The following is a 25,479-nucleotide window of genomic DNA, read 5'->3' on the forward strand; positions in this document are numbered from 1 at the left end:
GGAGGTGATCTTCAGAGCCAAAAAGTCTGGGTGCTCAGGGTCATAGTCAGAGTTTTAATATCTCTAGGGATGAAGGTTGCAAAATCTTTGTGTGCCAATAGTCACTCTCAAAGTAAAAACTCTTTTCCCATCATGTAACCATTTCCTCTGTTGGAATTTTCCTTGGTTGAAACATTTTCCCTGTCCTTTCTTCAAGACATAGTGGGAACTCAGGCTGAGGAGGCTCTCCTCGCCAAGAACAATCTGTGCTCATGGGCAGAGTGACTTCCAAGGCTTTTCTATACAACAGGTCAGCCTATATGTCATACATTCAACTCAAACCTATTTTTCTTAATGAAAGACAGCTATCCTTACTTTATTACAACAGATTTTTCTCCTTGGCACAAATGGTCAAATAAAACAAGGCAGTCATTACTCTGAAAAATGTCAAGACACTTATTGGACTTCCATAGCATTAGGTATCCATTATACTTGTCTTTTCTTGACAATCCCAGGGTGACTTCCAAAGTGACAGATAGTGCAGCCTGCCATTCAACTACACATGACCTAGTCAGCCCTGAGATTCATGAAGAGACTGTAATTCTGTGTTTAGCACAGAAGTGAGGCTCAAATGGCGATGCTCCTAAAGGATCTTCTGAACTGCAACACAGTCCTCTGCACCAAGCATCATGTTACTTCCTGAAAATCTTATTGGTTTAGTTGAAATGGTTGTATAATTTTTTCTTTTTATGCAGAATATTCTGGTAGATCTGCCAGAAAAGGCAAAGGATTTTATTTAGCTGCTGAAAACATTGTTTCTGTGCTGTCAAACCTTGTTAGATACTTCAAGCTAGAAGGTTTGAGACTTGCTGTGGTTGCAAGTTGCTCGATCAAGTTGAAGAAGACAGGGAAATGAACCCAGAAACAACTCCTTTTTTTTCAGCAAAACAAGAATTTATTTTTCCATTCTGTTCCTATTCCCACTTTGGAAATACAGGCACAGGAAGCATTGTCATTATGTACTCTTTGGGACCATTTTTGGGAAGTCCTCTCTCATGTAACTAACTGAATTTGAAAGGTTTTCATGCTGCTAAACTGGATGCTCATGCTTGCACTCTCTCTGATATTCTGGTTTCTGAGACATCTCCTCCTATATCATGCATTCTTTTGCTTCTCACAAGTTCAGCAGCATCCTCAGCACAGAGGCATCTTGAATAAACCTAATCCTTATTGATTATTTTCCTTCTGCCACTGAAATCTAAGGTTTTAGTCTATGCTAACTTAAGCTACTAGAAGTCAAAATTATCAGGGTCCTGCCTGAGTCTTGCTTCTTGTTACAGATGGATAATGAGATGATTGGCTCTCGCAATTAAAAAATAGCTACTGCGTGAATATTAAGAAAAGCTTTAGTGATGCATAGTTATGTTATTGTAGTTTAAATGTCCTCTGTTCTCCCCATGGTTCCCTTTCCCCCCTGCATTGTTGCCATCAGACAGCCGGGGTTGCCTAGGACAGGTATAAAGAAGGTGTGCACGTGTCCCTTGCATGGGGCACTCGGGAATGGAAAAGCTTGGTGCTTAGGGGGTGCGGCATGGCAACACCTGACCTCCAATCAAGTCACAAGAAAGCAGATTCCACTGATAAATGGCAAAGAAGAGCTGACTGACAGACTTTGGAAGGGGCCAGGGCTGGCTGATGCAACCCCAGGGGTATAAAAGACTGAGCATCCATCGTGAAGACAAACAGCCCTGTGGTATGCACAGGGGACAGTTCCCAGCGCTGCAGCTTTTTCCTTATGTAGTGCTTTGTTGTATTTTTGTTAAGGTTTAATAAACGTCTTTAAAATTTCAAAGTGAGCAGCTGTCTCTCACACTTCTGAACCTGCCCCTTCCCTTGTGCAGATGTTTCAGGGAATTTAGATAGATTAAATTTAACTGCTAAATATAAAGCCATGAGCTGTCAGCTGTGTCTCCCCACAATCCTACAGTCACTGTTTCCAGCAGCACCAGAATGAAATGGTGTCACAGTGGTAACACCTTCATCAACAATAGCTACTCCTCCCAAACTTCTTTATGGGCAACAGTAAAATTGGTCTGGCAGCTATTAAAGTACTAAAAAAATACTATTTTTTTAAAAATACTGCTATTTTGAAGGAATGGGTGCATCAGATCCCAGGAGAACAGAGGCTTCACAGCTCAAGTGAGGGACCTCTGACAGGCTTCCTGCATCAAACAATATTCTAGAAAATGCCACTAGAAATCCTTCTGATTCGTCTTGCAGTCTTGCTGTCTCACGTGGCCCAGATGAATGACAGGTGACTTTCTGCATCAGGGTGTGTCACTGCTACCTATCTCGCTTGCTATCAGGATATAACTTAAGAGACAGGCATCTGGGAATCGTGGTACCTTCTGTTGTCATGCATAAAGAATAAACCTCATGCAGCAGCAGTCTGAGCTGTGGCTGCATGATCGGGTCAGACTGGGTGCCTCTAAAACCACTGGGGTTTCAATGCCATTTTGAGAGTCCAGAAGTATGACAGAACAACTGTGAAAGAGGCTAATCCCAAATAAATTTTGATACAAAGAAGTGAAATGACAGGTCCCCCTGGGAACCTGAATGACCGTGATAGTAAAGAACTAGGAGAAAAAGGCCTGGTTCTGAATAGGTGAATGCTCCATTTAAGTAACAGAAGAGGACAGATGGCTGATTCTAGTCTTTTGCTAACTCCAAGTGACTAAAATTAAATGTATGTTAATAACACAAGAGAAAACTGTGTGAATTTACCTGTTCCTTCAGGCAAAGCATGTTTTACTGTGAACTGCACTAGGAAATACCCAGCCCCATCTCAATCTGGAAGTCAGAAAGCAACCAGAACTTGTAAAGTCAGAATGCCTCTGTGTTATACTCCTTATACTCACCTGCCAAGGCAGAAACCAGGCAAGACCCCTAGAATACACCTGGATTATTTTTTACATTTATAATATTGATTATCTCGGTGTCCTGTGTTCTTCAAAGATAGCAAAAGCATTCCTTTGTCTGGTAACCAATTTCAGGTTTGGTATCAGGGGGCTCCCCTGCACACATCCATGAGGTGTCCCAGGCTCACACAAGGAAGGATGTATTCTCATCAGCCTGCTGACCTTGGAAATCTGCCAAGTCCCTTCTAATCCCGTCCCTGCAAGTATCTAGGTATCTTTAAATGCAGACTCAATAACTTGTCTCGTTGACCTCTGCAGACAAAGTATCTTTTCTCTATTCCCCTTTGTATGTACCATGAGTCACATGAGACTTTTGGGCACTAATACTTCAAGGTTCATGCTGCAACGGAGGAACAGCACCTAAATCTGTGTCGAGACTCCATTCAAGCACTGTCCTCACTGAGACAGTAACGCCCCACGGGAGCTCATGATCACCCTTAATGCGTTCTGTCTGAAGGTAACTCATTTATCACATAGCCTCCATCGTTTCCCTGTTTCCCTCGCTATTTATCACTCGACTAATATTTGTCATGGTGCAGGTTTTATCGGCACTATCTTATGTGTATTTCCAGAACACTGCTCCTGTAGAACTGTCAAACTGTTCCTGTAGAACCGTTTCCTGCAGAAACTCACCAGGAATTTGACGAGGCAGTAAAAATCTGTCTTAGAGGTTCTTATTCAGCAATAAGTACTTTAACATGTGCTCCTAGGTGGTATAGAAATGTGAAATACAACCATTCAACTTACTGTAACAGACACCTGTGGAAAACAAATCACTCTTATCCTTATGCAGATCCTTCTATTAGCCATTCTCTTCCCTTGCCCCTAATTCTCAATTTTCTCTGTTAATTTACACGCCACTAAACAATTCTTTTATGATTTCTGGGTTTGAGAATTTTACCTGGAGCTAACATCATGCTAATTGCTCAATAGTGCCATAACATCTCATGTTTAGTTTTTCCACCATACCAGTGGAACATCCAAGACACTTTCGAGAAATACTCATTGATGCTCTGCAAAGCAGCTCCTGTATGCTTTAGGAATGAGTAAAATAACAGATATGTTTTGTTTTAAGATCTACAAAGTGCCACAAACCTGAACCTGCCTGCTCAGTAGCCCGCCCCTTTTATGTATGGAAATGCCAGCATCAGTATTTTGCAGCCATTCTGATTAAAACGTTTATTCCATGTGTTTCTGTGTCCCCATTTCTGGAAGAAATTGAGGGTGAGAACGGCTGTCTGTTCTTACTGTGCTAACAATTTCATTCTCTCAAAAAACAGGACTGAACCCTATTGAAAAGTGCTATTTGTGAGCATGAAGCAGTGGGGATGTGGATGGGGATAAAATTTAGACAACTTTAGATCCAACTGCTGAAAAAACTATTTCAATGGTAGGTTAAATTCAGCTACTATTACTACACTATAAAATTCCCAGCTCACTTAATCCTGTAATCCTAGCTCTGCAAAAGCCTTTGTCTGGACCCGTGCCCAATATATAGCCCCAAACCCTAAGGCCCACCTGCGATGTGCAGTCTTTGGGGAAAGAGGGGGGCAGAATAGCAGCTTTTCCAATCAGTTGTTTCCAGTGTTTTTGAACTGGGATGCTGATACTTCATACTGAAGAGCCACCTACATGCCGTGCTGCTGGACTCAAACTTTCCAAGCGTCTGTCGGCTGCAGGCAGGTTACCTGGGGCTTAACAGCCTTTTTACCAGCACGCACCAGTTCCCTCCCCAGACGGTATTTCCCCAGACTGCAGCTCACTCAGCCGGGCTAATTTCTACAGGCGAGCTTGCGACTACAAATTTTTTTTTCCTTTCCCCGATCTAGATCCCTGCCTTGTTTTTCACAGAGGCTGTAGCAAAGCAGCTCGGCCACCTAACAGGATAAATCCCTGGCCTGCCTTCCTGCTCCCTGAAGGCCTGCGCGGGCTCTGGCCCAGGCCTGGGCACCCACCAGAGCTGAGGCGGGAGCGGCTGGGGGCGCTCCGAATAGCAGAAACTGCTGGAAGCAGACTGAGGGAGCTCTCCCCAGAGCTCCAGAGCTGACCACGGTCGTGCCCCCGGCAGCTCCGAGACTCGCACCCCGCCCAGCAGCAGCAGCCGCCGCCCTCCTCCGCCTCCGCCCCTCAGCGCCTCCCAGCCCCCCGCGCGCCGCAGCCGCTGGCGCGGCCGTTCCCCATTGGCTGCGGCGCTGCCCGGGCGCTGGCGCGGCCAATGCGCGGCGGCCACGGCGGGGCGCGTGGCGCGGGCGGGGCGGGGCGCGCAGGCCGTGGCGGCGGCGGCGGCCGAGGGAGCGGGGCAGCCATGGGGGTGCGCGGCGCGGGCCGGCTGTGGTGGGGTAGGAGCCGTGAGGGCCCGGGGGGCGGTCTGAGGGGGCAGCGGGACACGGCGGGGCAGGGCTTCCCTTTCCCCGGCTTCCCTTTCCGCGGTTTCGTGGGCCCCATCGCGGCGGGAGGGAGCGGGGCCCGAGGCCGTGCGGCCGCTCCGCGGGGCGGCGGGCGGAGCGGAGAGCCTCCTGAAAGGAGGTTGTAGCCAGGTGGGGATCGGCCTGTTCTCCCAGGCAGCTTGCACTAGGACTAGAGTATATAGCCTTAAACTGCTCCGAGGGAGGTTTAGATTGAGCATTAGGACGAATTTCCTCACTCGTAGGGTGATTAGCTATTAGAACGGGCTGCCCGGGGCCGTGGTGGAGTCACCGTCCCCGTGTTTAAGGAAGGACTGGACGCGACACTCAGTGCCATGGTCTGTTCGGCAGAGGGGTGATCGGTCATGGGCTGCACTTGGTCTCAGAGCGCTTTCCCAGCCCCATTGGTTCGGTCCGGCTGTGGCCGCTCTGTGCCGCGGGGGCGGGGGATTGCTCGGCTGTTAGCGGGGCACGCTTAGAAAATCCCAGCAGAAAAAAACCCCAAAAAACAAAAACAAGAAAACGATGTTTATCTCTCACCCCACTCAAAGACTTTCTTTGATTTGAGTGACTTGAATAAGCGGCGGTGCCTGGCTGCCCTGCCTTGCGATCTGGTGCTTTGAGGGCAGCAAGAGCAGTGGCCGAGGTCAAACGGCGGAGTCCGAGGGTGTTCCCCATCTCCTGCCCTCTTGTGTGCTGCAGGAATCGGTAAAGGATTCCCTCTCGGGCCCTTGGATGGGAGCTCTGCCCCGGGCTTGGCTCGCCGGTGGCACGTTTTCAGGGATGTGGGTCTCGGCGCACCGAGCACTGCTGCAGGGGAGGGTGATTGTAGGAGGAAGCTCACAGAATCTTTATCATCATCCCGTGACAGAAGCTTTTATTTATAATAGATCTTCTGACTTGCAACTTTGCAGTTCAGTTAGGACTGGTGATACCAGCATGGAGCTGCCTTAGCTGGTTTATTGGTGCTTTTGTCTGTGTGAATTGCTTACATTAGAAAGCAACTTTTGAAGTCAGATTATCTAGTTCTTTTTTCCTTAATAACACGGACAGATTTGCATTTTTCTGGCTTGATGCTTATAGGAAAATGATCTTTTTCTTTGCTGAAGTTGAACTAAACCTTGAATGTTTCACTGTAGAAAGTTCGTGACTCATAGTTTAAAAAATGATGCAGTGGCAGGGGACTAGGTGAATTGCACCATGTACTTTCTTTTGTGAGTTGCGTTTAGCAGGTGTATTTACATAAGCTAGAACTTCTCTCTTTCAAGGGGCAGAAGTCACTGAGTGAATTTGGTCTTCTGAATGTATTCTGCCAGAGATCACCTAAAAAGTGAAGCAAGAATATGCTGATTTCAATGTAATGGTATCATTCTGTCTAGAGAAGGTTTTTTTCTCTTGAGAGTGACTGTAACATTCAAGAAGCTTTTTCCATCCTTTTTTTCTTACTCTACCCCAGCAGCAGCTGCTGCTGTAGGTCATTGTAACATGCTGTGACAGCTACAGATTGCCTTGGAAGTCAGTTTTTCAATGCTGATTAAGTGCTGCTTATGAATGGGTGTACTGAAGAGACAGAGCAAATCTAACACATAATCTGGTGGTGGAATCCGATTTTGATCACACCAGAAGAAAAGGGTTGGGTCCTCGTGCTAGAGGAAACAATTAGAATGGGGTAGTGGTGCAGTGGAGAGGGGACTGGCTTATAGTGTGACAATTCAGTCCTGATCTCTGCTTGAGTCACCTGGAAGATGTTACTTCTGCCAGCTTCACTCTCCTGCAGAACAGTGGTAATGAAACTGGCTTTTGGTGTGTGGGACTGATAAAGAATAGGTGATACTGCTGTGACAGATATAGTCTGCATACCATGTGCTGTAGAGTTTCTGCATCACTGACCTGTTTTTCTCTCATGTTGAGTCTTGAGAGAGAATCTGCAGCTTCCCATTGAAGTTGTTAACCACTTGCAGCAAAGCTTTTTTGTGTCTGGTTCTAACTTGTGTGTCTGAGCTCTTACTCTCTCCAGTCTTTAGTGAATTAAGGAAAGTTTTTTGCTGTGTGGATTCTTTACAGAAACGCTTGTCATCTCTCAATCTCCCTGACTAGGTAGAAGGAAGGATTATGAGGTTTTGTGTACAAAGTCTCAAGCAATAATAAGTTTCAGAAATTATCAGAAGTACAAAGCCATAAGAGAAAGCAATTTCCTTCTATCTTTTAATGTTATTTTTTTAGCATGCTCGGGGTGCTTGAGTTGTTAACCAGAGAGATTTAGCAGTTGTTCTCCAGTCTATTCTGAAAGACATAAATCAATGCTAGACTGAGATCCTCATGAGCAGGAATGATGCACTACCAGTGCATCAGGTGCTGGTCCTAAAATCATTGTAAGTGTGCTAAGCCTAGTTGGAAAGTCCTGCATGATGTGATCCTATAAAAGATGTGTTTGAGTGCCTGCTGTGCAAGAGGTTTGAACAATTGGCTTAGGAGTCTGAAAGAGAACATAGCTGATGGTGGGGATCCCTGCAGAAGTTCTGGTGCCAGCAGGAGTTAGGGTAGGAGCTTTGACAAAAGTCTCTCTGGAGAGTCCTAGCAGGAGTGGTGTAACTCCAGCTGGCTTTAGGCACAGACCCTATTTTACAAGATCCTATGGAATCATGTTTTAAGCAGGGAGGGCGAGCATCTGTCTTGCTTTTTTATCTGGTCTAACTGGAATCCCTTCCTTCTGCTGCTGATTTGCAAAGAGTGGGGACATGATTTAGCCATGGCAACAGGAGAGTCGTAAATGTTCAACAGGACTGCTGATGTCTTTGCTTTTCGTTGTAGGCACGGTGAGCTGCACTTTGTTCCTGGCAGTTAACGGTTTGTATTCGGCCAGTGATGATGTGATAGAGCTCACACCAACTAACTTCAACAAGGAGGTCATTCAGAGCGACAGCCTGTGGCTCGTGGAGTTCTATGCCCCGTGGTAAGAGCTGCAGCTGTGTACTTGCTTGCTCTTATGACAGAGAAGGAGCACAGGAATCTGCTGCTGATAGCTCAAGGTTTCATTCAATTGTTGGCAGCACAGTTGTCAGTGTGATGGCCTCATGACTAGCAAAATAGCTCTACTTGGGATTCCTGGTTTAAATTGTATTCATGAGGGAAAAAGGCAGGAATTGGCATTTCAAGTTTGCAAATAGAACCTGGTAGCAAAACCTATGCCATTTTTGTACTTGATTTATTCTGGTTAAATTAATATTAAAAATGACTTAAAATATTAAAAGTGCAGTAGGTAAGTAAGAAAGTCCCTCACTTCTGTTTTTCTGAGCCTAATTCTGATGTGAAAGCACAGGCCTGAATTCACATTTAAAACTTCCAATTTCCATTTAAAAATACCGGCTTTGTGCATCTTAATTTAGCATCCCTCTTTGTCTTCTTTCTGCTCAGGTCCAGAGTTTGGAGTCTCTATTCCATTTAAATTCTGGTGATATATATATTCCATCTTTGTACAAATCATCTGTGATATTGCCATCCAAAGCTCCACATTCTGGAGAAAATGGCCTTTTGTTGCCACAGCTTGACTCTGGACCGACAGGTTTAGGGGAAGCCTTGCTCTACCCCTTGTAGTGTTACTGCAGTCTGTATAATGTGGAAGATTTTCCTCAGAAGCCTGAGTGATGGTATGGTATTGTGGCACAGGCTCTTTTCCTCTTCATGAGTAAATCCTCAGTCTTAAGTGACTGTGAAATAGTTGTCACATCTGAATGACATTTGCCGTTCTTGTTCTTTGTTTGTTTGTTTTTTCTAAAAGGTGTGGTCATTGTCAAAGGCTAACTCCTGAGTGGAAGAAAGCAGCAACAGCTTTAAAAGTAAGTTTAGCCTTTCAAATGTGCTTGTGGAAATGTATTGAAGAGACAATGGCTGTTTGGCATCTGGATTGGAAATGTGGAGGGGTTTGGTCCTTATGACCATTTTCACTTTAGTTATACTTATGTCCAGAAAAGTGTTATTCAGGCACCTGAAAACCCGGAATTTTTGTTTTGTTTGGTTTGTTGTATCCTTTTTAAAAGAAGCCATTGAATTGTAGAGGAAGAAAGTCAGTTCTGTTCCTGTGAATTCCCATTACTATTCTCTAGGACTGAAAACAGCTTTGTAAGCCATTGGTGCTGACTGGTCACAAAAATTAGTCATGTTGTGATTAGCTGAACTCTTGCCTATGTGAAATATGTATATTCTCCTTCTAAGAAAACCAAACAAAAAAACCCAACTAAATAATAGCCCAAACAATTTAAAATTTATTTTGTCATGCTGAGGAAAGAAGTGGACATTTACAGTATTCTGTAGTTTAATGCTTGTGGGGTAAAATGCCTCTCTTCTGTTGCAGTCCTAGTAACTGCCCCTCTCTTCCCCCCCCTTCCCTTGTGCTCCCAGCAGGGAAAAGGTGTTAAATTGCTGTAGAAGTCTTGGGTGTCGTTTTTTGTTTTGTTTCTGCAGGGTGTAGTGAAAGTGGGTGCAGTAGATGCAGATAAACATCAGTCCTTGGGTGGACAGTATGGAGTCAGAGGATTTCCAACTATCAAGATATTTGGAGCCAACAAAAACAAAGCAGAGGATTATCAGGGTAAATGTGATGAATTTTTAGATGTTGCATGCCTAAAACTCCCCGAATGCAGTAATCATGGTAGCTGTTAATGCTGTACTGAGTGTTTTTTCCTTCCTGTCTAGTGCTTGCAGTAATGGAGAGACAGATGGGTGGGAGCGGTTTGACCAAATTGTGTATGCCTTAGCATTGTCTAACAGTCCCACCTGCAGTTCATAGTTGTTGGAGATTGATAGGGAGTTTCAAGGAATTATTCCTTTATCCATGTTTATTTGGAGCTTGCCATAGAGTCACTCCTCATAAGAAAAGCCAGGTAATGCAAAGGTGTAGTGAAGTCTGTCTTGCTGCTTGTGTTTAAGCCAGACGTCCCACCACTAGTACCGTGTCACTCATAGCCCAGTCCTGCTTTTCCTGAAAGATGATTAGGGTGAGGGAGAATTAAGTTTGTAATAAAGTTAGGAGCATACCTTAAACTGGCCTTTTGATGGTTGGTCGTTTATTTTGCTGCACTGCAGGTGGCAGGACAAGTGATGCTATTGTTGACGCTGCTCTAAGTGCTCTTCGGACCCTGGTGAAAGAACGGCTTAGTGGCAGAAGTGGAGGATACAGTTCTGGAAAACAGGTATTTGAGGGAATGTGTGTTTGCTTTTCAGCTGGAGACTGTCTTGTACAGGAGATCAAAGCTCCCAACTCAGTCACAGAATTGGAAGAGATGTCTGGATTTTTATCTAGTCCAGGTGCCCTACCCAGTGCAGGGCCACCTGGAGCAGATTACTCAGGGCTGTGTCCCCTAAAGTTGTATCTCCAAGAACTGAGACTCCAAATGGTATTTCTTATATTTCAACCTTGTCACTTTTGTCTCTTGTTGCAGCAAAGAGCCTGCCTTTGTTTTCTCTACTCTCCTGCACACTCATCACATGTCAGGTGCTCAAAGCCCTTAATCAGCTCTCACCATTGGCTGGACTTGCTCCAGTGTGTACATGCCTGTTCTGTGGGGGAGCCTAGAACTAGACCCAGCACTCCAGGTGTTTCACATTGTGCTGAGCAGAAGTTTGCCTCCTCAGACCTTCTGGCAACTCTGCCTAGTGCAGCTCAGGAGGCTGTTGACCACCTTTGGTGCAGGATTGTAGTGCTGGCTCAGCTTTTTCAGCTTGTCCACCAGGACACTGATATTTCTCTTTGAAAAGTTGCTTTCCAGCTAGTCAGTTCTCAGTGCTTATTGGTATATGGGGCTGTTACTCTCCAGGTTTATCTCCCTTTGAACTTCGGGGTTCCTGTTAGCCCCACTCTCCAGGTGGTTCAGGTACCATTTGCCTAATCCTAATCTAAATTAGACAGATTAAGGTCTTTTAATTTGGTAGTGTTTTTCTGAAGTTGGCTTGCTGGATTTCTTCCTGAAGGTAAATTGAAAAGTTTCCTTTTCAGTTCAAAGAAAAGGCTCCTACTACTATTTCTGAGTCGTGCTACAAGTACATTCTGACATCCTCAGGGCCACAGAGAAGACCTGGGTGGACTGTACCCTGTAGTGTGTGTCACACTCCCACTTGTTTGTTTTGCCTGGAAACCAGGACTTGGTTCCAGATGGAGTTGGGCGTTGGAGAGCATTTTATTCATGGACAGATCAGTGCATGAAGAACTGAAAAAGTGTTCCCCCATCTTCTTGCTAGTTAGTTTGACCTGATTTCTCTTTTTTTCAAGAGAAGGTTCATTTGCTGTGTCTTGAAAATGCTGTGGGGAGTAGGCTGTGTGTACTGTTAGTTCTAAAAAAGGAAAGTTGTATGACCTAACACTGCCTGTTTTGTATCTTGCTCAAATAAAGATCATTTGGTTCAATGTGATACGCACAGGAGTTGGCCTGTGTGGGAGACCAGTTTTGGTTACTTCTTATGTGAGGGTCTGTTTGTTTCTTACAGAGCGGAGGTGGAGATAAGAAGGATGTGATTGAGCTGACTGATGACAGCTTTGATAAGAATGTCATAAATAGCGACGATGTGTGGATGGTGGAGTTTTATGCCCCATGGTGTGGGCACTGCAAAAAGTAAATGAGGTTTTACTTTAACAATTCAGTTCCTGTTAGTGCCTGTTTTGTGTAATACCCTTAATCCCATAAAAGAGACCTTGCATCTCTGGTATACCAGAAGTGAGTTTTTTTGTAAAATGATCTAACAAAAATTTATGGGGTTCTGATTAGCCAGAGCTTCATGCTGCTCTGGCTGCATTCCTCCTTAGCTGTAAAATTCCCAGTTATCAGTAGAAATAAGATCTGGAAGTTATATTAAACTTTTAATTCCTTCAGATGAAGGACATCAGTCTTGTTTGGATAACCCTCTTGGCTGTCATTCTCAGCAAGAGAATTTTTTCTTGAGTAAAACATGCTACATAATGTTGAAGCTACTTTATCTAGCTCTGAGAGAGCTTAGGACACTTGTACTCTCTGTTTTTCAGCCTGGAGCCAGAATGGGCAGCTGCTGCCACTGAAGTGAAGGAACAAACAAAAGGAAAAGTAAAGCTGGCTGCAGTAGATGCAACAGTCAATCAGATGCTGGCAGGCCGATATGGGGTGAGTGTGCTCTGCAGTGGTTACAGTTGCCTCTCCATCTCTACCAGATCAGATTTCTCTTCAGTCCTTACTGAACTGTTCCTTAGTCCGGTACTACTTAAATGTTTTGTGCCAAAAATAAGTGACACATTCAGTTTGTTTCCCACAAATAATAAATGTCAGTAGTAACATAAATAAGTGGAGAAGGAGGAAAATAATTATTCTGGATGTTGCTGAGGAGAAAGGCTATTTATTTCCACAACATCTCGTATACCTTTATCATCTGGAGTGAGACGTCTCTTTCTTGAGACTGTGGGCTGGTTGGGCCTCTCTGGAACCCTTGGTGCTGTTATCAGGGATCACTCTGACAGTTATCAGCTGCCCAGATCAGGTGTGTTGCTCACCAAAAGAGAATGGATACTCTTGAATTTTTAGTACAGTCCATGGAGCTTACAGTGTGCTGCATAGTTTCCCTCTAAGTGCACATGGCTGACAATGTAGAGAGAACACTGAGCAAGATTTACTGGAAGTGTAGCAGAAGGAGCTTAAGGTCCACTTACTGCCATGTAGGCCCAGTGTTTCCACCCCCAGACAAACCAGGAAATCATTGTTTAATAAATATCAAGGGTAAAGACAGTCCTCACGGTGCTTAAGCCTACAGTTCTTGGTGCATCTAAATTGAGGTGAAACCACTGCTGGTTCATCAGGCCAAAACCCCAAACAGCAATTTAGGGTACATTCACCTTGTCTTGAATTGTTGCAAAGGTGGAAGTTACAAAATTCAAGTCGGGTCAGAACATTTGAGACTCAATACACAAAGATGTTGAATCTCCCCCTTTGCTCCCTTTGCTCTTAGTCTAGAGGACATCAGACAAGCAGATAATTTCTACCACAAATATTCATTTGAGCTGATGGTTTAAACTTGTCTTGCAGATTCGTGGATTTCCCACCATTAAAATCTTCCAGAAAGGAGAAGACCCTGTTGATTATGATGGTGGGAGAACTAGATCTGATATAATTTCTCGTGCTTTGGATCTGTTTTCTGATAATGCACCACCACCTGAGCTCCTGGAGGTACCTATATATCATTCTCTCAAATTTCTTTTCTGTCATACTCTTGGCAGCAGTTTTTACTGGTCTATATGAACTCTATATAAAACTCTCTAAGCGTGATGCTTCTGCACTGTTTTGCCCCAGAAAGTAAAGGATGAAAAGCATTGAGTAACAAAAAGCTGAATGTTCATTTCTACTGTCAATTTGTTGTTGTCTGGAAAATGATCAGAATCGATACAGTGAAGGCATTGACAGTTGCCAGGGTGTCTGAATCTGCTCTTGAGGAAAGAGTGAAAAAGTTGAGTTCTGTTCCCCATCTCTTTTCTTACAATAAGAGGGCAGGGTCTTGCCATTGCAAGCTGTCCATTAGGAGATTCATGATGAGTAGTTTTGCTTGTTGTCCAAAAAACTCCACCCTCTGTCAGGTGACTTCTTTTTTCAGCTTGCTGTTGGTAGATTTGAAATGGTGATCACTTGTCTCCAAAGTGAGATGCATGCAAGACAGTCAATTGGGATACAGGAAGGAAAAAACTAAAAAATATCTGTACTATTAATGAAGATATTTTTTATGGTGCTTATTTAATCTTTCTTATCCTTCTTAATTTTTTATTTTGTATGCATTCTAGTATTAATACATCAATACATGTTGATGTATGTGTATATGCATATAACTGATCTTTATATATCAGAGGCTGCATGCTTAGAAATTTATTTACTGGAGATGTACAATCAAAGGTTGGAGACCACTGTTGTAGGTTGCTGGATCAATTCCTTTTTGAGACAGATCCCACAAAACCAGTGTTGCTGTTACTGTTGCTTGAACATCCTCATCCACAGCAAAGGCTGCCTCTGCTGGTTCTCCTCGTGCTCACAGGCATTTGCATGGGCCTGGGGGTGCTCTTTCCAGCCTTGGGCAAGAGCAGTGATTTTGAGCAAGAAGTGACATCTGACTGTGCCTTCTCTAAGCCTTTTTTGATACTGCAGTTTCCTGTTGCTGCAAGTCTCAACAGAAGACTTGTGAACTCTTTGTAAATGACTCTTGTACTGGGGGACCAGTGAAGTAGAAGGGACTTGTAAGCTTTTGTGTCAAGTTGTTTCAGTGCTTACTGCCTTGCAAGATGGAGTTACTAGGCTGTTGGAGGAAAGTACAGTCATAACTGAAGAACCAGATCTCACTGGCATTGACTTTGTGCTGCTTTCTTCTAGATAATTAGTGAGGATGTTCTGAAGAGTACCTGTGATGCTCATCAGCTCTGCATCATTTCTGTCCTGCCTCATATTCTTGACACAGGTACACATACAAGCAAGCAGACTTCTTTGTCACTTAAAGCATGTAGCTGTGTTTTTTAACTTGTCCAATTCTGTTTAACAGGAGCTTCAGGGAGAAATTCTTACCTGGATGTCATGTTAAAAATGGCTGAAAAATACAAAAAGAAAATGTGGGGGTAAGTGGTATTGTCCACTGGTCATCTTGGAAAGGATGTGAGCATTTCTGGGGATAAATGGGATAAAATTTGTATGATACTTGTTTAGGCTACAGAAAGAGTTGTTCCTTGTTCAGGGTAGCATATCTTGGTATTTCACTAATTACTGGAGAAGGCAGTACTGTTACTTTAAAATAACTTTTTAAAAAAATTTCATCCACCTCTCAAATTCTGCATTTACAAATGATATCTATCATTAATGAAATTAAGCAGCTTTTATTATTGTCCTGAATACTCAAGTATTTTAGGGAAGTTTCTTTTACCATATTTTGGTGGTTGGTGAGTGTGCCAGTGTGACTGTTGAATTCTCAAAGAGACAAGTAAGCTGCAATTTATAAATGTGTTTCATGTTCTCAAAGAAACAGGCCAGCAGCCTATGCCTTTACTCCTCCTTCTCTTAGGTGCAGGTTAGGATCTCTGGGACTTCTCAGGAAAGTGAGAGCTGTTCTGTAACACTGACTGCTGTGAAGAGGAGCAAAATGGCATGAAAGCCTGGGGGAAAATGCTGAGATTGGCTCATTCCAGACCTTCCTTGGGGGTATTGCTAAGATGCGAGGAACTGAGACTGAGTGTCCATAGCTAGCAATCCTCCATTGTGATGTTTGGGCAGGACTTTGTAAAGTTTAGATCTGTGACTTAAGTACTTTTAAACCTTCCCCTTAATACCAGCTAAAGTGTAGCTGTGTTCAGGTTGCTAACGTGGTTCTTCCCCTGCACTGTATTTAGTGGCTGTTCTTGTCCATCTTGTGGTGGCTGTGTGAGTGGGACTGGCCTAGACGTGCTGCTGAGAGGGGACTTTCTTCTGTTGCAAGGTTCAGGATCAGGACTTTCCTTTTCCCTGATGACTTTGAAAGTGTCAAGGGCAATACAGAGCCCTGCTTGAACTCTGCAGGGTTGCAGGATATGTGATTTGAAAATTATTGTGGTGCCTAATCTCATTATTAATTTTCTATTTCATCTTTTCCTCAAGGTGGCTGTGGACAGAAGCAGGTGCTCAGTCAGATCTTGAGAGCTCTCTGGGGATTGGAGGCTTTGGGTATCCAGCAATGGCAGCTGTTAATGCTCGGAAGATGAAATTTGCCCTTCTGAAAGGATCATTCAGTGAGCAAGGGATTAATGAGTTTCTCAGGTATGAAATCTTTAAGTGTCTTAAATCTTTCTGTATCTAGGGCTATGACCCTTTACACTACAAGGAGACTCTCCTGCATCACACAATACTTGCATGGTTAAGAGAATTAAGATGAGAATTCTGTGGAGTCAGGGAATGGTTTCAATGGCGATTGCAATAAAGCAATCATTACCTTTTTGTGGTGTGCAGAATTAAGTTGGCCATTTAGACTTAGGTAGTTTTAGTACAATATTTGAAAACAGAAGTAGACTTTGATGTTAAAAAATTCTGTTTCTCTGGTAACTTAAGAAATAACTTAATAATTAATTCCATTTAATTCAGATAGTACATTCTGACTAGTCATTGGTAACTGGGAAGTCCCCAGTTTGGGAATCATAATGGGTGCTGTTGAAGTTCTTGAGGTTGTATGTGTTGCTGTTCATCTTTCTGATTCAGTTTGGTCCTGTCTTCCTCCACCCACCTTTCCATCCTCCTGGCACTTGGTAAATTGATTGGGAGAGTTGAAACAATCCATCTGAAAAGTCAGTAACTCACTGCTCAGCACAAGTCCTGTGAAACTGCCTCTTGTGTAGCTGGGCAAGAGCCAGTGCTGAGAAGAATGGAACAGAGAAGGGAAATGGAGAGGATGACAGAAGGTGGCAGCAGCACTGAAACAGAGCAGCTAAACTTCAACTGTTACTTTAGTGTGGTCAGAGTGAAGTGGGAACTCTGCTTCCACATTGTCCTGGTTTAGGGCAAATCTGGGAGAAAAATACTGAAGGGGTTCTTTTAGAAAGTAAATTTAAGCAGCCCCTCCCCTAGCTTGTTTGGAACAGATTTCCTTGGAGAAAGGTGGCAAAAAACTGTTTATTTAACAGACAAAGCATTTATTAGCTCAAAATAAAATGGACAATATTAAACAATAAAACCTCTTGCTGCTCTGAAGAGATTACTAACTTTGTCCCTTTTGTGGGTTGCAGTTCAGCTCACACAGTCTCTTATTAGTCCCTCTGGTGCTGGAAATGCCAGACTAGACCAATAGACTGTTAAAAACCACCTTGAAAGCACTGGGTGGGGGATCTTTCAAAAATTGAGAGCAACATCTAACAAAGACCATCTAGTTAGTTAACACCCATTAAGTAACTAGTTAACTAGTGACATCAGAAGTCACTATTAAGTCCTTTTCCCTGAAGGACTTCCATGGCCTAAGAAAATATTACACCTGACAACCTGATGAATCTATCATTAGTTGGTTAGTCCATCTTTGGGATGTTGCAGGTGAGGCTACAGTTCTAGACAGTACTAAAAGGAGGCATTTAAGATCCCTATCACATGATCAAAGTATTATGAGGGGGACTAAGCCTCACAGTCTCTGGGCACAGGTCCTAGGAAGTGTGACACAAATCTTTGTGTGTACAGATGATCTCTGTATGCAGCAAACCCAGTGGAAGACAGTAAAACAAGGGATTCAACAATTAAAAAAATAACAGTAGCAGAAATTGTCTTCTCAAATGACCTAAACACTAAATCCAGACTTAGTACCTTATACATCCGTGATATGGCAAAAACTTGTACGACTTGGGCCACAAAAATACACTTCTGCTTTAGTAATACTGAAGGGAGATGACAGAGAGGAGACCGTGCTTAATATGGCAAAGAAGCTCTGAGCTCATGCAGATGCTGTGCTTGGCCCAACACATGCAAGAATCACAGCTGTAGAAACACGTCTGCAGGAATTAAAAAATAAGATGAAGGAGAATCACAAGAAACTCAAAGAAGAAATTAAAGAGGGCTTTCTCCAAATCTCAGCAGTACAGATCAAAAGTTCTGGTACCAAAAGCAGACATCCCCCAGATAAGGAGGGAAGGTACACCTCACTAGCTGACCTGTGGTTCTTCTTGTACAATTATAGAGAAAACTTGAAGAGATATGATAGAACATCTACTGCTGCTCTGGCACAACAGGTGCTTAAATTAAAAGACAGCAAGACTCAGAGAAAAAGTTCCACAAAAAAAAAAAAAGCAGCTCCAGTAGCCCATAGCTAAACTGCCAGGTATGATAATGATGATGACATGTTCAGTCCTCTTAAAAGAACCTCCAAAACATATGCTCAGGGAAAGAAAGATAACCAGACTTAGAGGGGCCCTGCCTCTAGCCAGATAGAGACTAAGGAAAACCATATTTTTTAGACTGTGTAGATTCATTAGCCTGGCAAATCAGAACCACAAAAATATAAAGCCTTAGTCAACATTAGTGTGCAGTACATACTAATTCCATCAAGACATGTGGGGGCAGAATCTGTTTCTATTGCTAGCATGACAGAGGGATCACAAGATTTTACTCTAGTGAAAGCTGAGGTTCACCTGACTAAAAATAAGTGAAAGAAATATCCTAATGAGACTAGCCCAGAAGCTCCATATATTTTAAGCATAGACTTCCTCTGAAAAGGGTATTTCAAAGACCCAAAGAGACTCAGTGGGCATTTAAGATAGCAGCTACAGAGACAGAAGGCATTGAGCAATTAAATACCTTGCTTAGGCTGTCAAAGAACCCATCTGCAGTAGGACTTCTGAAGGGGGAAGAGCAATGAGTACCAACTGCCACTTGACAGTGTACTGCCAACAGTACAGAATAATTCAAGATGCTGTGATTCCCATCCATATGATAATCCATGGGCTAGAGAGCCATAGGGTGGTCAGCAGAACCTACTCACTCTTCAACAGTCCCAATTTAGCCTGTACACAAATCTGAAAGAAAATAAAGATTGACTGTAGACTGTTGTGCCTTGAATAAAGTGACTCCATCATTAAGCACTGCTGTGCCAGACTGCTCAGAAAATTCCTTCAGGGTTTGGCCCATATCCTCTCATTCTCTACACCACTCAGGATTTTCCATGCCTGGGTGTACTTCTGGGTCAGGGGTCTCATCAGCTCCTCTGGATGTCTCAGCCCTCATTCTAGAAAAGCTGCAGACCGTATAGAGGAAGCTTACTAGATTAACTACTAGGACAGTGGTATCTTTAACATTCAGAGAAAACTGAGCATTCTCAAAAAGTGACTTAATAGATTCAAAGGAGAAGAAGGAAAGGAAAGGCTCAAGAGAATCTCATCCCCTGCTCCTCCTCTAGCAAGCTGGGTGCAATTACCAATAAAGCCCCAAAATGTGCTACTGGAACTAGGACGCAATGTAGGACGAAGAAAAACCATACTTACCTTGAACAGACTCCAGTACCTTAGTAAACTCCCTATAAATCATTATCACTGAGCCCAGCACAATAGCTATTCTAATCCATGCCCCTCTACTATAAAAGCTGTGTGTTAGGGACAATACTGGAGCTGTTTCCAGATGAGAAAATAAGCCCAGTGACCAGACAGGTATTAAAACCTTAAAAAAGCCTAAGAACCCGAAACACGTGAAGGCCTCCACCCCAAGAGACATTATGTATTCAAGGAACATGGCTACTGACTGCTTTATCCCTTTACAGGGTAAATACAACCAAAATGCAATCAGTACAGGTTTTTTCCACTTTCTCAAGCCCCATGTTGGGTACCAAAATAATGTATTTGTCTTGGTTTAGGGCAAATTTGGGAGAAAACCTTCTAAAAGGGTTCTTCAAGAAAGTAAATTCAAGCAGCCCCTCCCCCAGCTGGTTTGGGAAATTATTTCCTTGGAGAAAAGTGGGGAAAAACTGTTTATTTAACAGACCAAGCATTTACCAGCACCAAAAAATGAACAATATTAAACAATAAATCTCTTGCTGCTCTGAAGAGATTACAAACTCAGAAAATCCCCTTTATGGGTTGCAGCTTGGCTCACTCAGTCTGTTATGGGTCCCTCCAGTGCTGGAAATGCCGTGGCCCAGGTCTGGTTCTGGTGGGCCACTGATGTGAGCTGCTGGTGCTCTTCTGGGTTTTCAGTCCAGAGCAGGTTTAAACAGTTCAAGAAAAAGAAAAACCATAGTCCAGGAACTTCTCTGCCTTAGCTAGCTAAAAACTAACTAAAAAGCAAAGGAAAGCTCTCTCCCACAGTCTGTCTGTTCTGCAGACAAAATTGTTCAGGAGAAGGATGTGGGGGAGTAAGTGCTGTTTCTGATAACAAACTCTGCACTTCTCTCTCTCCCTTTGCTCTTGGAACCAGTTTTAAAGGTGCAAAACTTATTTGTGGTCTAAACAGACGAATGGGGATAGAAGCATTATAAAGTCACCTCAGGACACACGTAAAGTTCCAGCTGCCGTAAATTATGCAGGAGCCCTTGAGACCTTACATTAGAAGTGTTATCTCCATCTCTGTCCTTGGAGAATGGCAGAGAACAGCAAGAATTGCAAAAGCAGATGCAACAGCCTCTCCCCACCTTTTCACAAGAAGCACATTAATTGAATGCAGTTCCTACTGGATTAATGGAATCAGTGCTATATTCTTACCTGTGAAAGTGATCAGACTTTCTCTTAATGCCGAAAAAAGGAACATTCTTAGGGCATCAGGTTAAAGTTGGGATATAAATGCAAGAAGAGAAACACCAGATGGTTTGTAGTAATGCACGTGAAAGTGTCTGCCTTTGTCAGACATGGCAAATTTTCTTAGTCTGTGAAGTCCATCTTAGTGAAGCTTCTCCTGGATGAAGCTGGATGGTGCTTCAAGGACACAACAGGCAGTTTAACAGCTCATATTGCATTAGGTAATTGGTTTGGTATTGTCTTATCATGCCTCACTGCTTGTTAGAATAATCTCTTCCTGACACTTCAGCTGAGCTATGCTGCCTAGAGAAAGCAGTATAATCACAGCTGGTGTGGCTGGCCATTCACTCAGCTGCTGTAGGCAGCTGCTGCAATCTAATAAGCATCTCAGCAGTTGACTGCAAGGAAACTGGCACTGTGAAGAGCAGAAAAATTGTCTATCTATTTGGGGAGGAATGTTAATTCAGTCTTATTTGCCTCTGAAAGATGCAAAGGGATTAGCTCCTCAGGATTTTAATGCTGGGCTTTTTGAGCAAACCTAACTAGCAAGCTCAGGGTGGAGTGTCTCAAACAAACCTGGTTACCTCGAACCCTTTGGAATCCATGGAGGCTGTCTCCACTAAAGAAGATCACTGGTGATTTCCACTAACACTTGCAGGTGACTTCCAGCACTAGAATTACAGTCTCCCCTTGTAGTTGCCTTAAGTGAAAAACTGTTAAAGAGGCTGCATTTATCTGTGGTTTTTACACTGCTGAAATATGAAATAGTGTATGTCACAGATGTGTTTGAATCCAGTTGTAAATTTTCAATGCTGCTTTAAGGGCTCTGTCATTTTCTGCTTCTTGAAGTTTTTGCATCCAGATAGTTTAGATCTACTTAAAGAGATGAAATCTTGAACTTGTATTCCTTTTATCTGAAGCAGGCTCTGTTCCAGGTGGATGCAAGTAGGAGGAATTTCTTAAATTTAACTTCTATTTGTTTTTTCTCAGGGAACTCTCCGTTGGTCGTGGTTCTACAGCACCAGTGGGTGGTGGAGCTTTCCCCAAAATTCATTCAGTTGAACCTTGGGATGGCAAAGATGGTGAGGTAAGAGGTACTCCATTTCTGAAAGTGCTTGGCAATTGTGTTCAGAAGTGACAGGATAGAGTAACTAACACCTGTCAGTGTGAAAGTTCCTGTTCTCACAATATTGTGTCAAGTTGTGTTGATGGTTTCCCATTATCTTAATCCTGCCAGCAGACCAAATGGTACAGTGATCATCTGACACTGCAGACCAGATGTTCCTGCCTGTTAGGATGTGATCTGAAAGCTGGATCACTTGAGGCAGAAATGTATGACCAGTGCTGACTGAGTGAGGTGGTAGTGCATGCATTCAAGATCCCAGTGTTGTGGAGTTCTGGATATGCTGACTTTGCCATCAAGGTCTTAATGCCAGAAAGCTTGTTAGATAAAGCCTGTTTAATAAATAACATGGTGACCAAGTCTGCCTTCTTAAGGTTCAACATTGCTGTAAAAACCAACCAAAGTTACTGCAGTCCTTTGATCTACTTCAGATAGATAAAAACACAGAATATGGTAGTAGTTTTGTTACATAGTTTATTTGTATAGCCTTCCTCTGGAGTATTTAGATTAGTAAAAAACAACCTCCTCATCTAAACTCTGATCACTTGTCCTGTGCTTAGTGCACTTGGAGTTTTCTGAATGAAGGAGATGACAGGAGAGAGCTTTACTCTCAGAATGAAGTAAGAATCTTTCCAACTCAGGGATCTCCTGGCATTAAGTAAGCACTTCTAAACATGTACTCAAACCTTCCCTTTTGAACAGCTTCCAGTTGAAGATGACATTGATCTCAGTGATGTGGATCTGGATGACTTGGGTAAAGATGAGCTGTGAGATCTTCAGGAAACTTCTTTTCTTGGGAGAGCCTGCGCAGCAGTTTGCAGCCTGGATCACAATCAGACAGATATTTCAGTGGCCTTTTTATGGAGAAGTAGCACATGACACACTGTGCTATTGGATGCACTGCAGCAGTGGACTGTACGCATCTCAAGAAAACATTGCAGAAATTCTATGAATTGTCATAACCAGTAAACTTGATTGTATTCTGTGTAACAAATATTTTGAGGACAACATGGATATTTCTTTGGAACATCTTGGGTTTTATTTTGTTGATAATGTGCTGTTTGAGTGTTACTGGAGGCTGTTAGTGTAACCAATTTTAACTGTAATTTTTTTCATGGAGGTGGAACCTGCTCAGCTTCTGTTTCAATTAAAGAATAAAATATTTTTTGACACACACTGTTAGTCTTGTATAGAATAAGAAAGGTGCACATAGTACAAGCAGTCCCATTTTGGATGACTCTTGAAAGTGAACTGTAGAATAGAGAGGCTTGTGCAGAAGGGAGTCCTAAACCTCCTCCTTGCTGTGAGATCTTGACAGTTTGGCTAAAGCTTGATAAGATGGACAATCTTAGTTTAAATGCTCTTCAGTCTTCCTTTTCCTATTCCTTCTCAGGGGCTTTCTCTTTCTTTGTGCCAGGCTTCATAAGATCATTAAAACAATGGAAGTGGAGTTGCTGCTGCAATGAGAGATGCTGGGAGCTGTCAGTCTTTCCCCTGGATTAGTGATGAAGCTAATCTGTATTTCAGGGCGTAAGGATTTCCAGGTGCTAACAGAAAACCACCCTGGTGCTGTCTCCAGCAAATAGAGTAATATTTCTTCCCATCTGGCATTGTTTTGATCTGAAATTGCTATTTCCTTTGGAAGGGGAATCAGGACTGTGAATAGGGATGTTTACTGCTGCTTTTTTAATAAAAATACTGTTATTTTATTGCTCTCCATGTCTTGTATATTGGTGTCGTGAAGTGACCCTAATGTGATCAGCTTGTTTATAAATAAGGAATGAAAGAGCTGAAAGATTCCCCTTCTTTCAAGGAAATGACATAATGTGGATATTTGTCATCTGGTGTCTGTAAGAGATTGCCCATAGCTCATCCCCGTGAAAGGCAGTGTCAGAACCATGGGCAGCCAGCAGTAACTGCTGATTCCATGCAGGAGATGTGCTCTTAAATCATCCCAGCAGATGAGCTGTAATGGAACTGTTCTAACTGAAATACCTTTGCAAAAACTAAACTCATGAGTACTTGGGACTGTAAGTCATATTATGATAAGTTCCACAACACTTTTGAGGATCTTTCCTCTTAGGCTTTTGGTTTTTTTGTTAAATTAAAGGAACTTTGGGCTTTGCTCTGATGCTTTCTACTTTTTCTGTTTGGATTTTTTTAAGTTTGCTTTGTTAGAAAAAGAGGACTGTATACACCTAGTAGATCCACTAGCCACCATACTTTTTAAATTGTTTTATTTCACGTCCAATAGCTATTCCATCTTTGTAATTTACCAAAAAAATAAATACTACCATAGTACCTCTGCCTCTGAAATATGTTTTTGTAAAACTATGAATAAGAGAGAACTTTTATTGTAGTCACTGTAAAAATTACTAGAAGTGGTAGGAAAATCATCCTGCTACAATATCTGCATTTTAATTTGACTTTCAGCAGCTAAAGATTGTTTTACAGTAACATGACAGTCTTGAATAGATGAAGCTTGAGCAATTCTTCTTTAACTGCAGTCAAGAAGACTGAGGTCAATCTTGAAATAGACATAAGGATAGTATTCTTGATTACTCAGTTGTAACCCAGGGATGTCCATGCCAGGCTGCAAAAGGAAGTAATGGCTTTAGTACCAGTAAACCTGTGCAGTTCCAAGCTCCAGGGGATTGCTTCTGTGCTCCTTCCCCAAGGTGCAACGGAGCTTTGTATGTGCTGTGCTTAACGTGGGGAATTCACCACTGAGAATCTGCTCTGCTCCTTGTTTCAGGCTGTCTAATGTAGTTAGCATTGAGAATTCATGCCCGTGCTGTTATGAACTTATAGCATTTTTGTGTGCTTCAGCTCTACAGCAACTCATCTCTGTTCTCCCTTCATGCAGTGGGACCCGTGCTTGCTGGTTTTAGGCTGCTTTGAAAGGCCTGCTAGCTCATTTATTGCTTTAGCCTAAATTGTTTTGAATTGTAATTCAAGATATGGAGAAGGAGAAAGCAAGTACTGCTGCTTGTTGAAGGCCTAGGTTATTTATAAATATGTCAGCCTTTTACAGGGGACAGAGGTGTGACAGTCCTAGGATTTAGTTTCAAATTAATTTTTCTTGCTTCTGTTGATCTGAATGTTTATAGTAGATTTTAAGCTTTTTATGTAGGGGAACAGCCATAACTGAGCAGACCTATTTTGTTCTGGTAGCTGTAAACATCAGATGCTTCAACAGAAAACATCTGTCTGCATCTGCATTGTAATCTGAGCCTACCCTAATCCAGTCTGTAACCAGCTGGGATTAGAGCTGCATCCAGGACTCCTATCATTGCAAGATGTGAGCAGATGCATGCTCTAACCCCAGGACAGTGGGAGTGTTCATTCAGCTAAGCTGAGAGAAGCTACAGCATGTGCACTTGCAGTCCAAATACATACATCCATTATACTTGCTGCTGCAACTTCATCCAGGTGTTTGAAGACCACGTTCAGGACGTCTCTCAGGCGCTTCACAGACTTCCTGTTTGGCTGCAGGAGCATGGCTTGGAAATTCACAGGGAGGCCATACCTCGGAACACAACACACATGATCATCTGCTGGGAAGGGCCAAGCTGTCTGCTCATGCCCTTCTCCCTCCTCAGCCTCCAGGCATGCCCACTTGTGGTATGTTGCAGAAACAACGCTGCCTCCTTATTGGAAAGCATTTTCTTTCTGAAGCCAAAAGTTAACTAAAGATTGTCTTTCTGTTTTCTCCTTCCCTGTAAGTGCCCCCAAAAAATCATTTTTTATCAGATTCATATGTCACTTTTTTGGTGGACATCTGTATTG

At 42.9% G+C, this 25,479-nt stretch overlaps 2 protein-coding genes across 7 annotated transcripts in view; one reads left to right on the plus strand and one right to left on the minus strand.

The window, feature by feature from the left end:
* The first annotated feature begins 5,192 nt into the window (after positions 1 to 5,192).
* On the plus strand, positions 5,193 to 23,991 carry PDIA6 (protein disulfide isomerase family A member 6). Its single transcript, XM_064411945.1, has 13 exons — positions 5,193 to 5,296; positions 8,174 to 8,315; positions 9,141 to 9,198; positions 9,824 to 9,950; positions 10,445 to 10,551; positions 11,843 to 11,967; positions 12,375 to 12,489; positions 13,402 to 13,542; positions 14,728 to 14,812; positions 14,894 to 14,966; positions 15,976 to 16,134; positions 21,558 to 21,654; positions 22,393 to 23,991. Exons 1-13 carry the CDS (start codon positions 5,263 to 5,265, stop codon positions 22,459 to 22,461), a joined length of 1,332 nt encoding a protein of 443 aa, XP_064268015.1. The 5' UTR covers positions 5,193 to 5,262; the 3' UTR covers positions 22,462 to 23,991.
* ATP6V1C2 (ATPase H+ transporting V1 subunit C2) overlaps positions 17,088 to 25,479 on the minus strand; it is a 30,049-nt gene continuing 21,657 nt past the window's right edge. For 5 of the 6 annotated variants that reach the window (XM_064411950.1, XM_064411949.1, XM_064411946.1 and 2 more), the window contains 2 exons: positions 25,090 to 25,219; positions 22,868 to 24,283 (listed from right to left, as the gene is read on the minus strand). In XM_064411950.1, the coding sequence (XP_064268020.1) occupies positions 24,188 to 24,283; positions 25,090 to 25,219 (226 nt within the window). In that variant the 3' untranslated portion in view covers positions 22,868 to 24,187. Of the gene's footprint in view, positions 18,861 to 22,867; positions 24,284 to 25,089; positions 25,220 to 25,479 lie in introns of those variants that run through there. The other variant, XM_064411951.1, reaches the window with a different exon arrangement.

The sequence above is a fragment of the Passer domesticus genome, chromosome 3 (genome assembly GCF_036417665.1).
Source record: "Passer domesticus isolate bPasDom1 chromosome 3, bPasDom1.hap1, whole genome shotgun sequence".
Lineage (NCBI taxonomy): Eukaryota > Metazoa > Chordata > Aves > Passeriformes > Passeridae > Passer > Passer domesticus.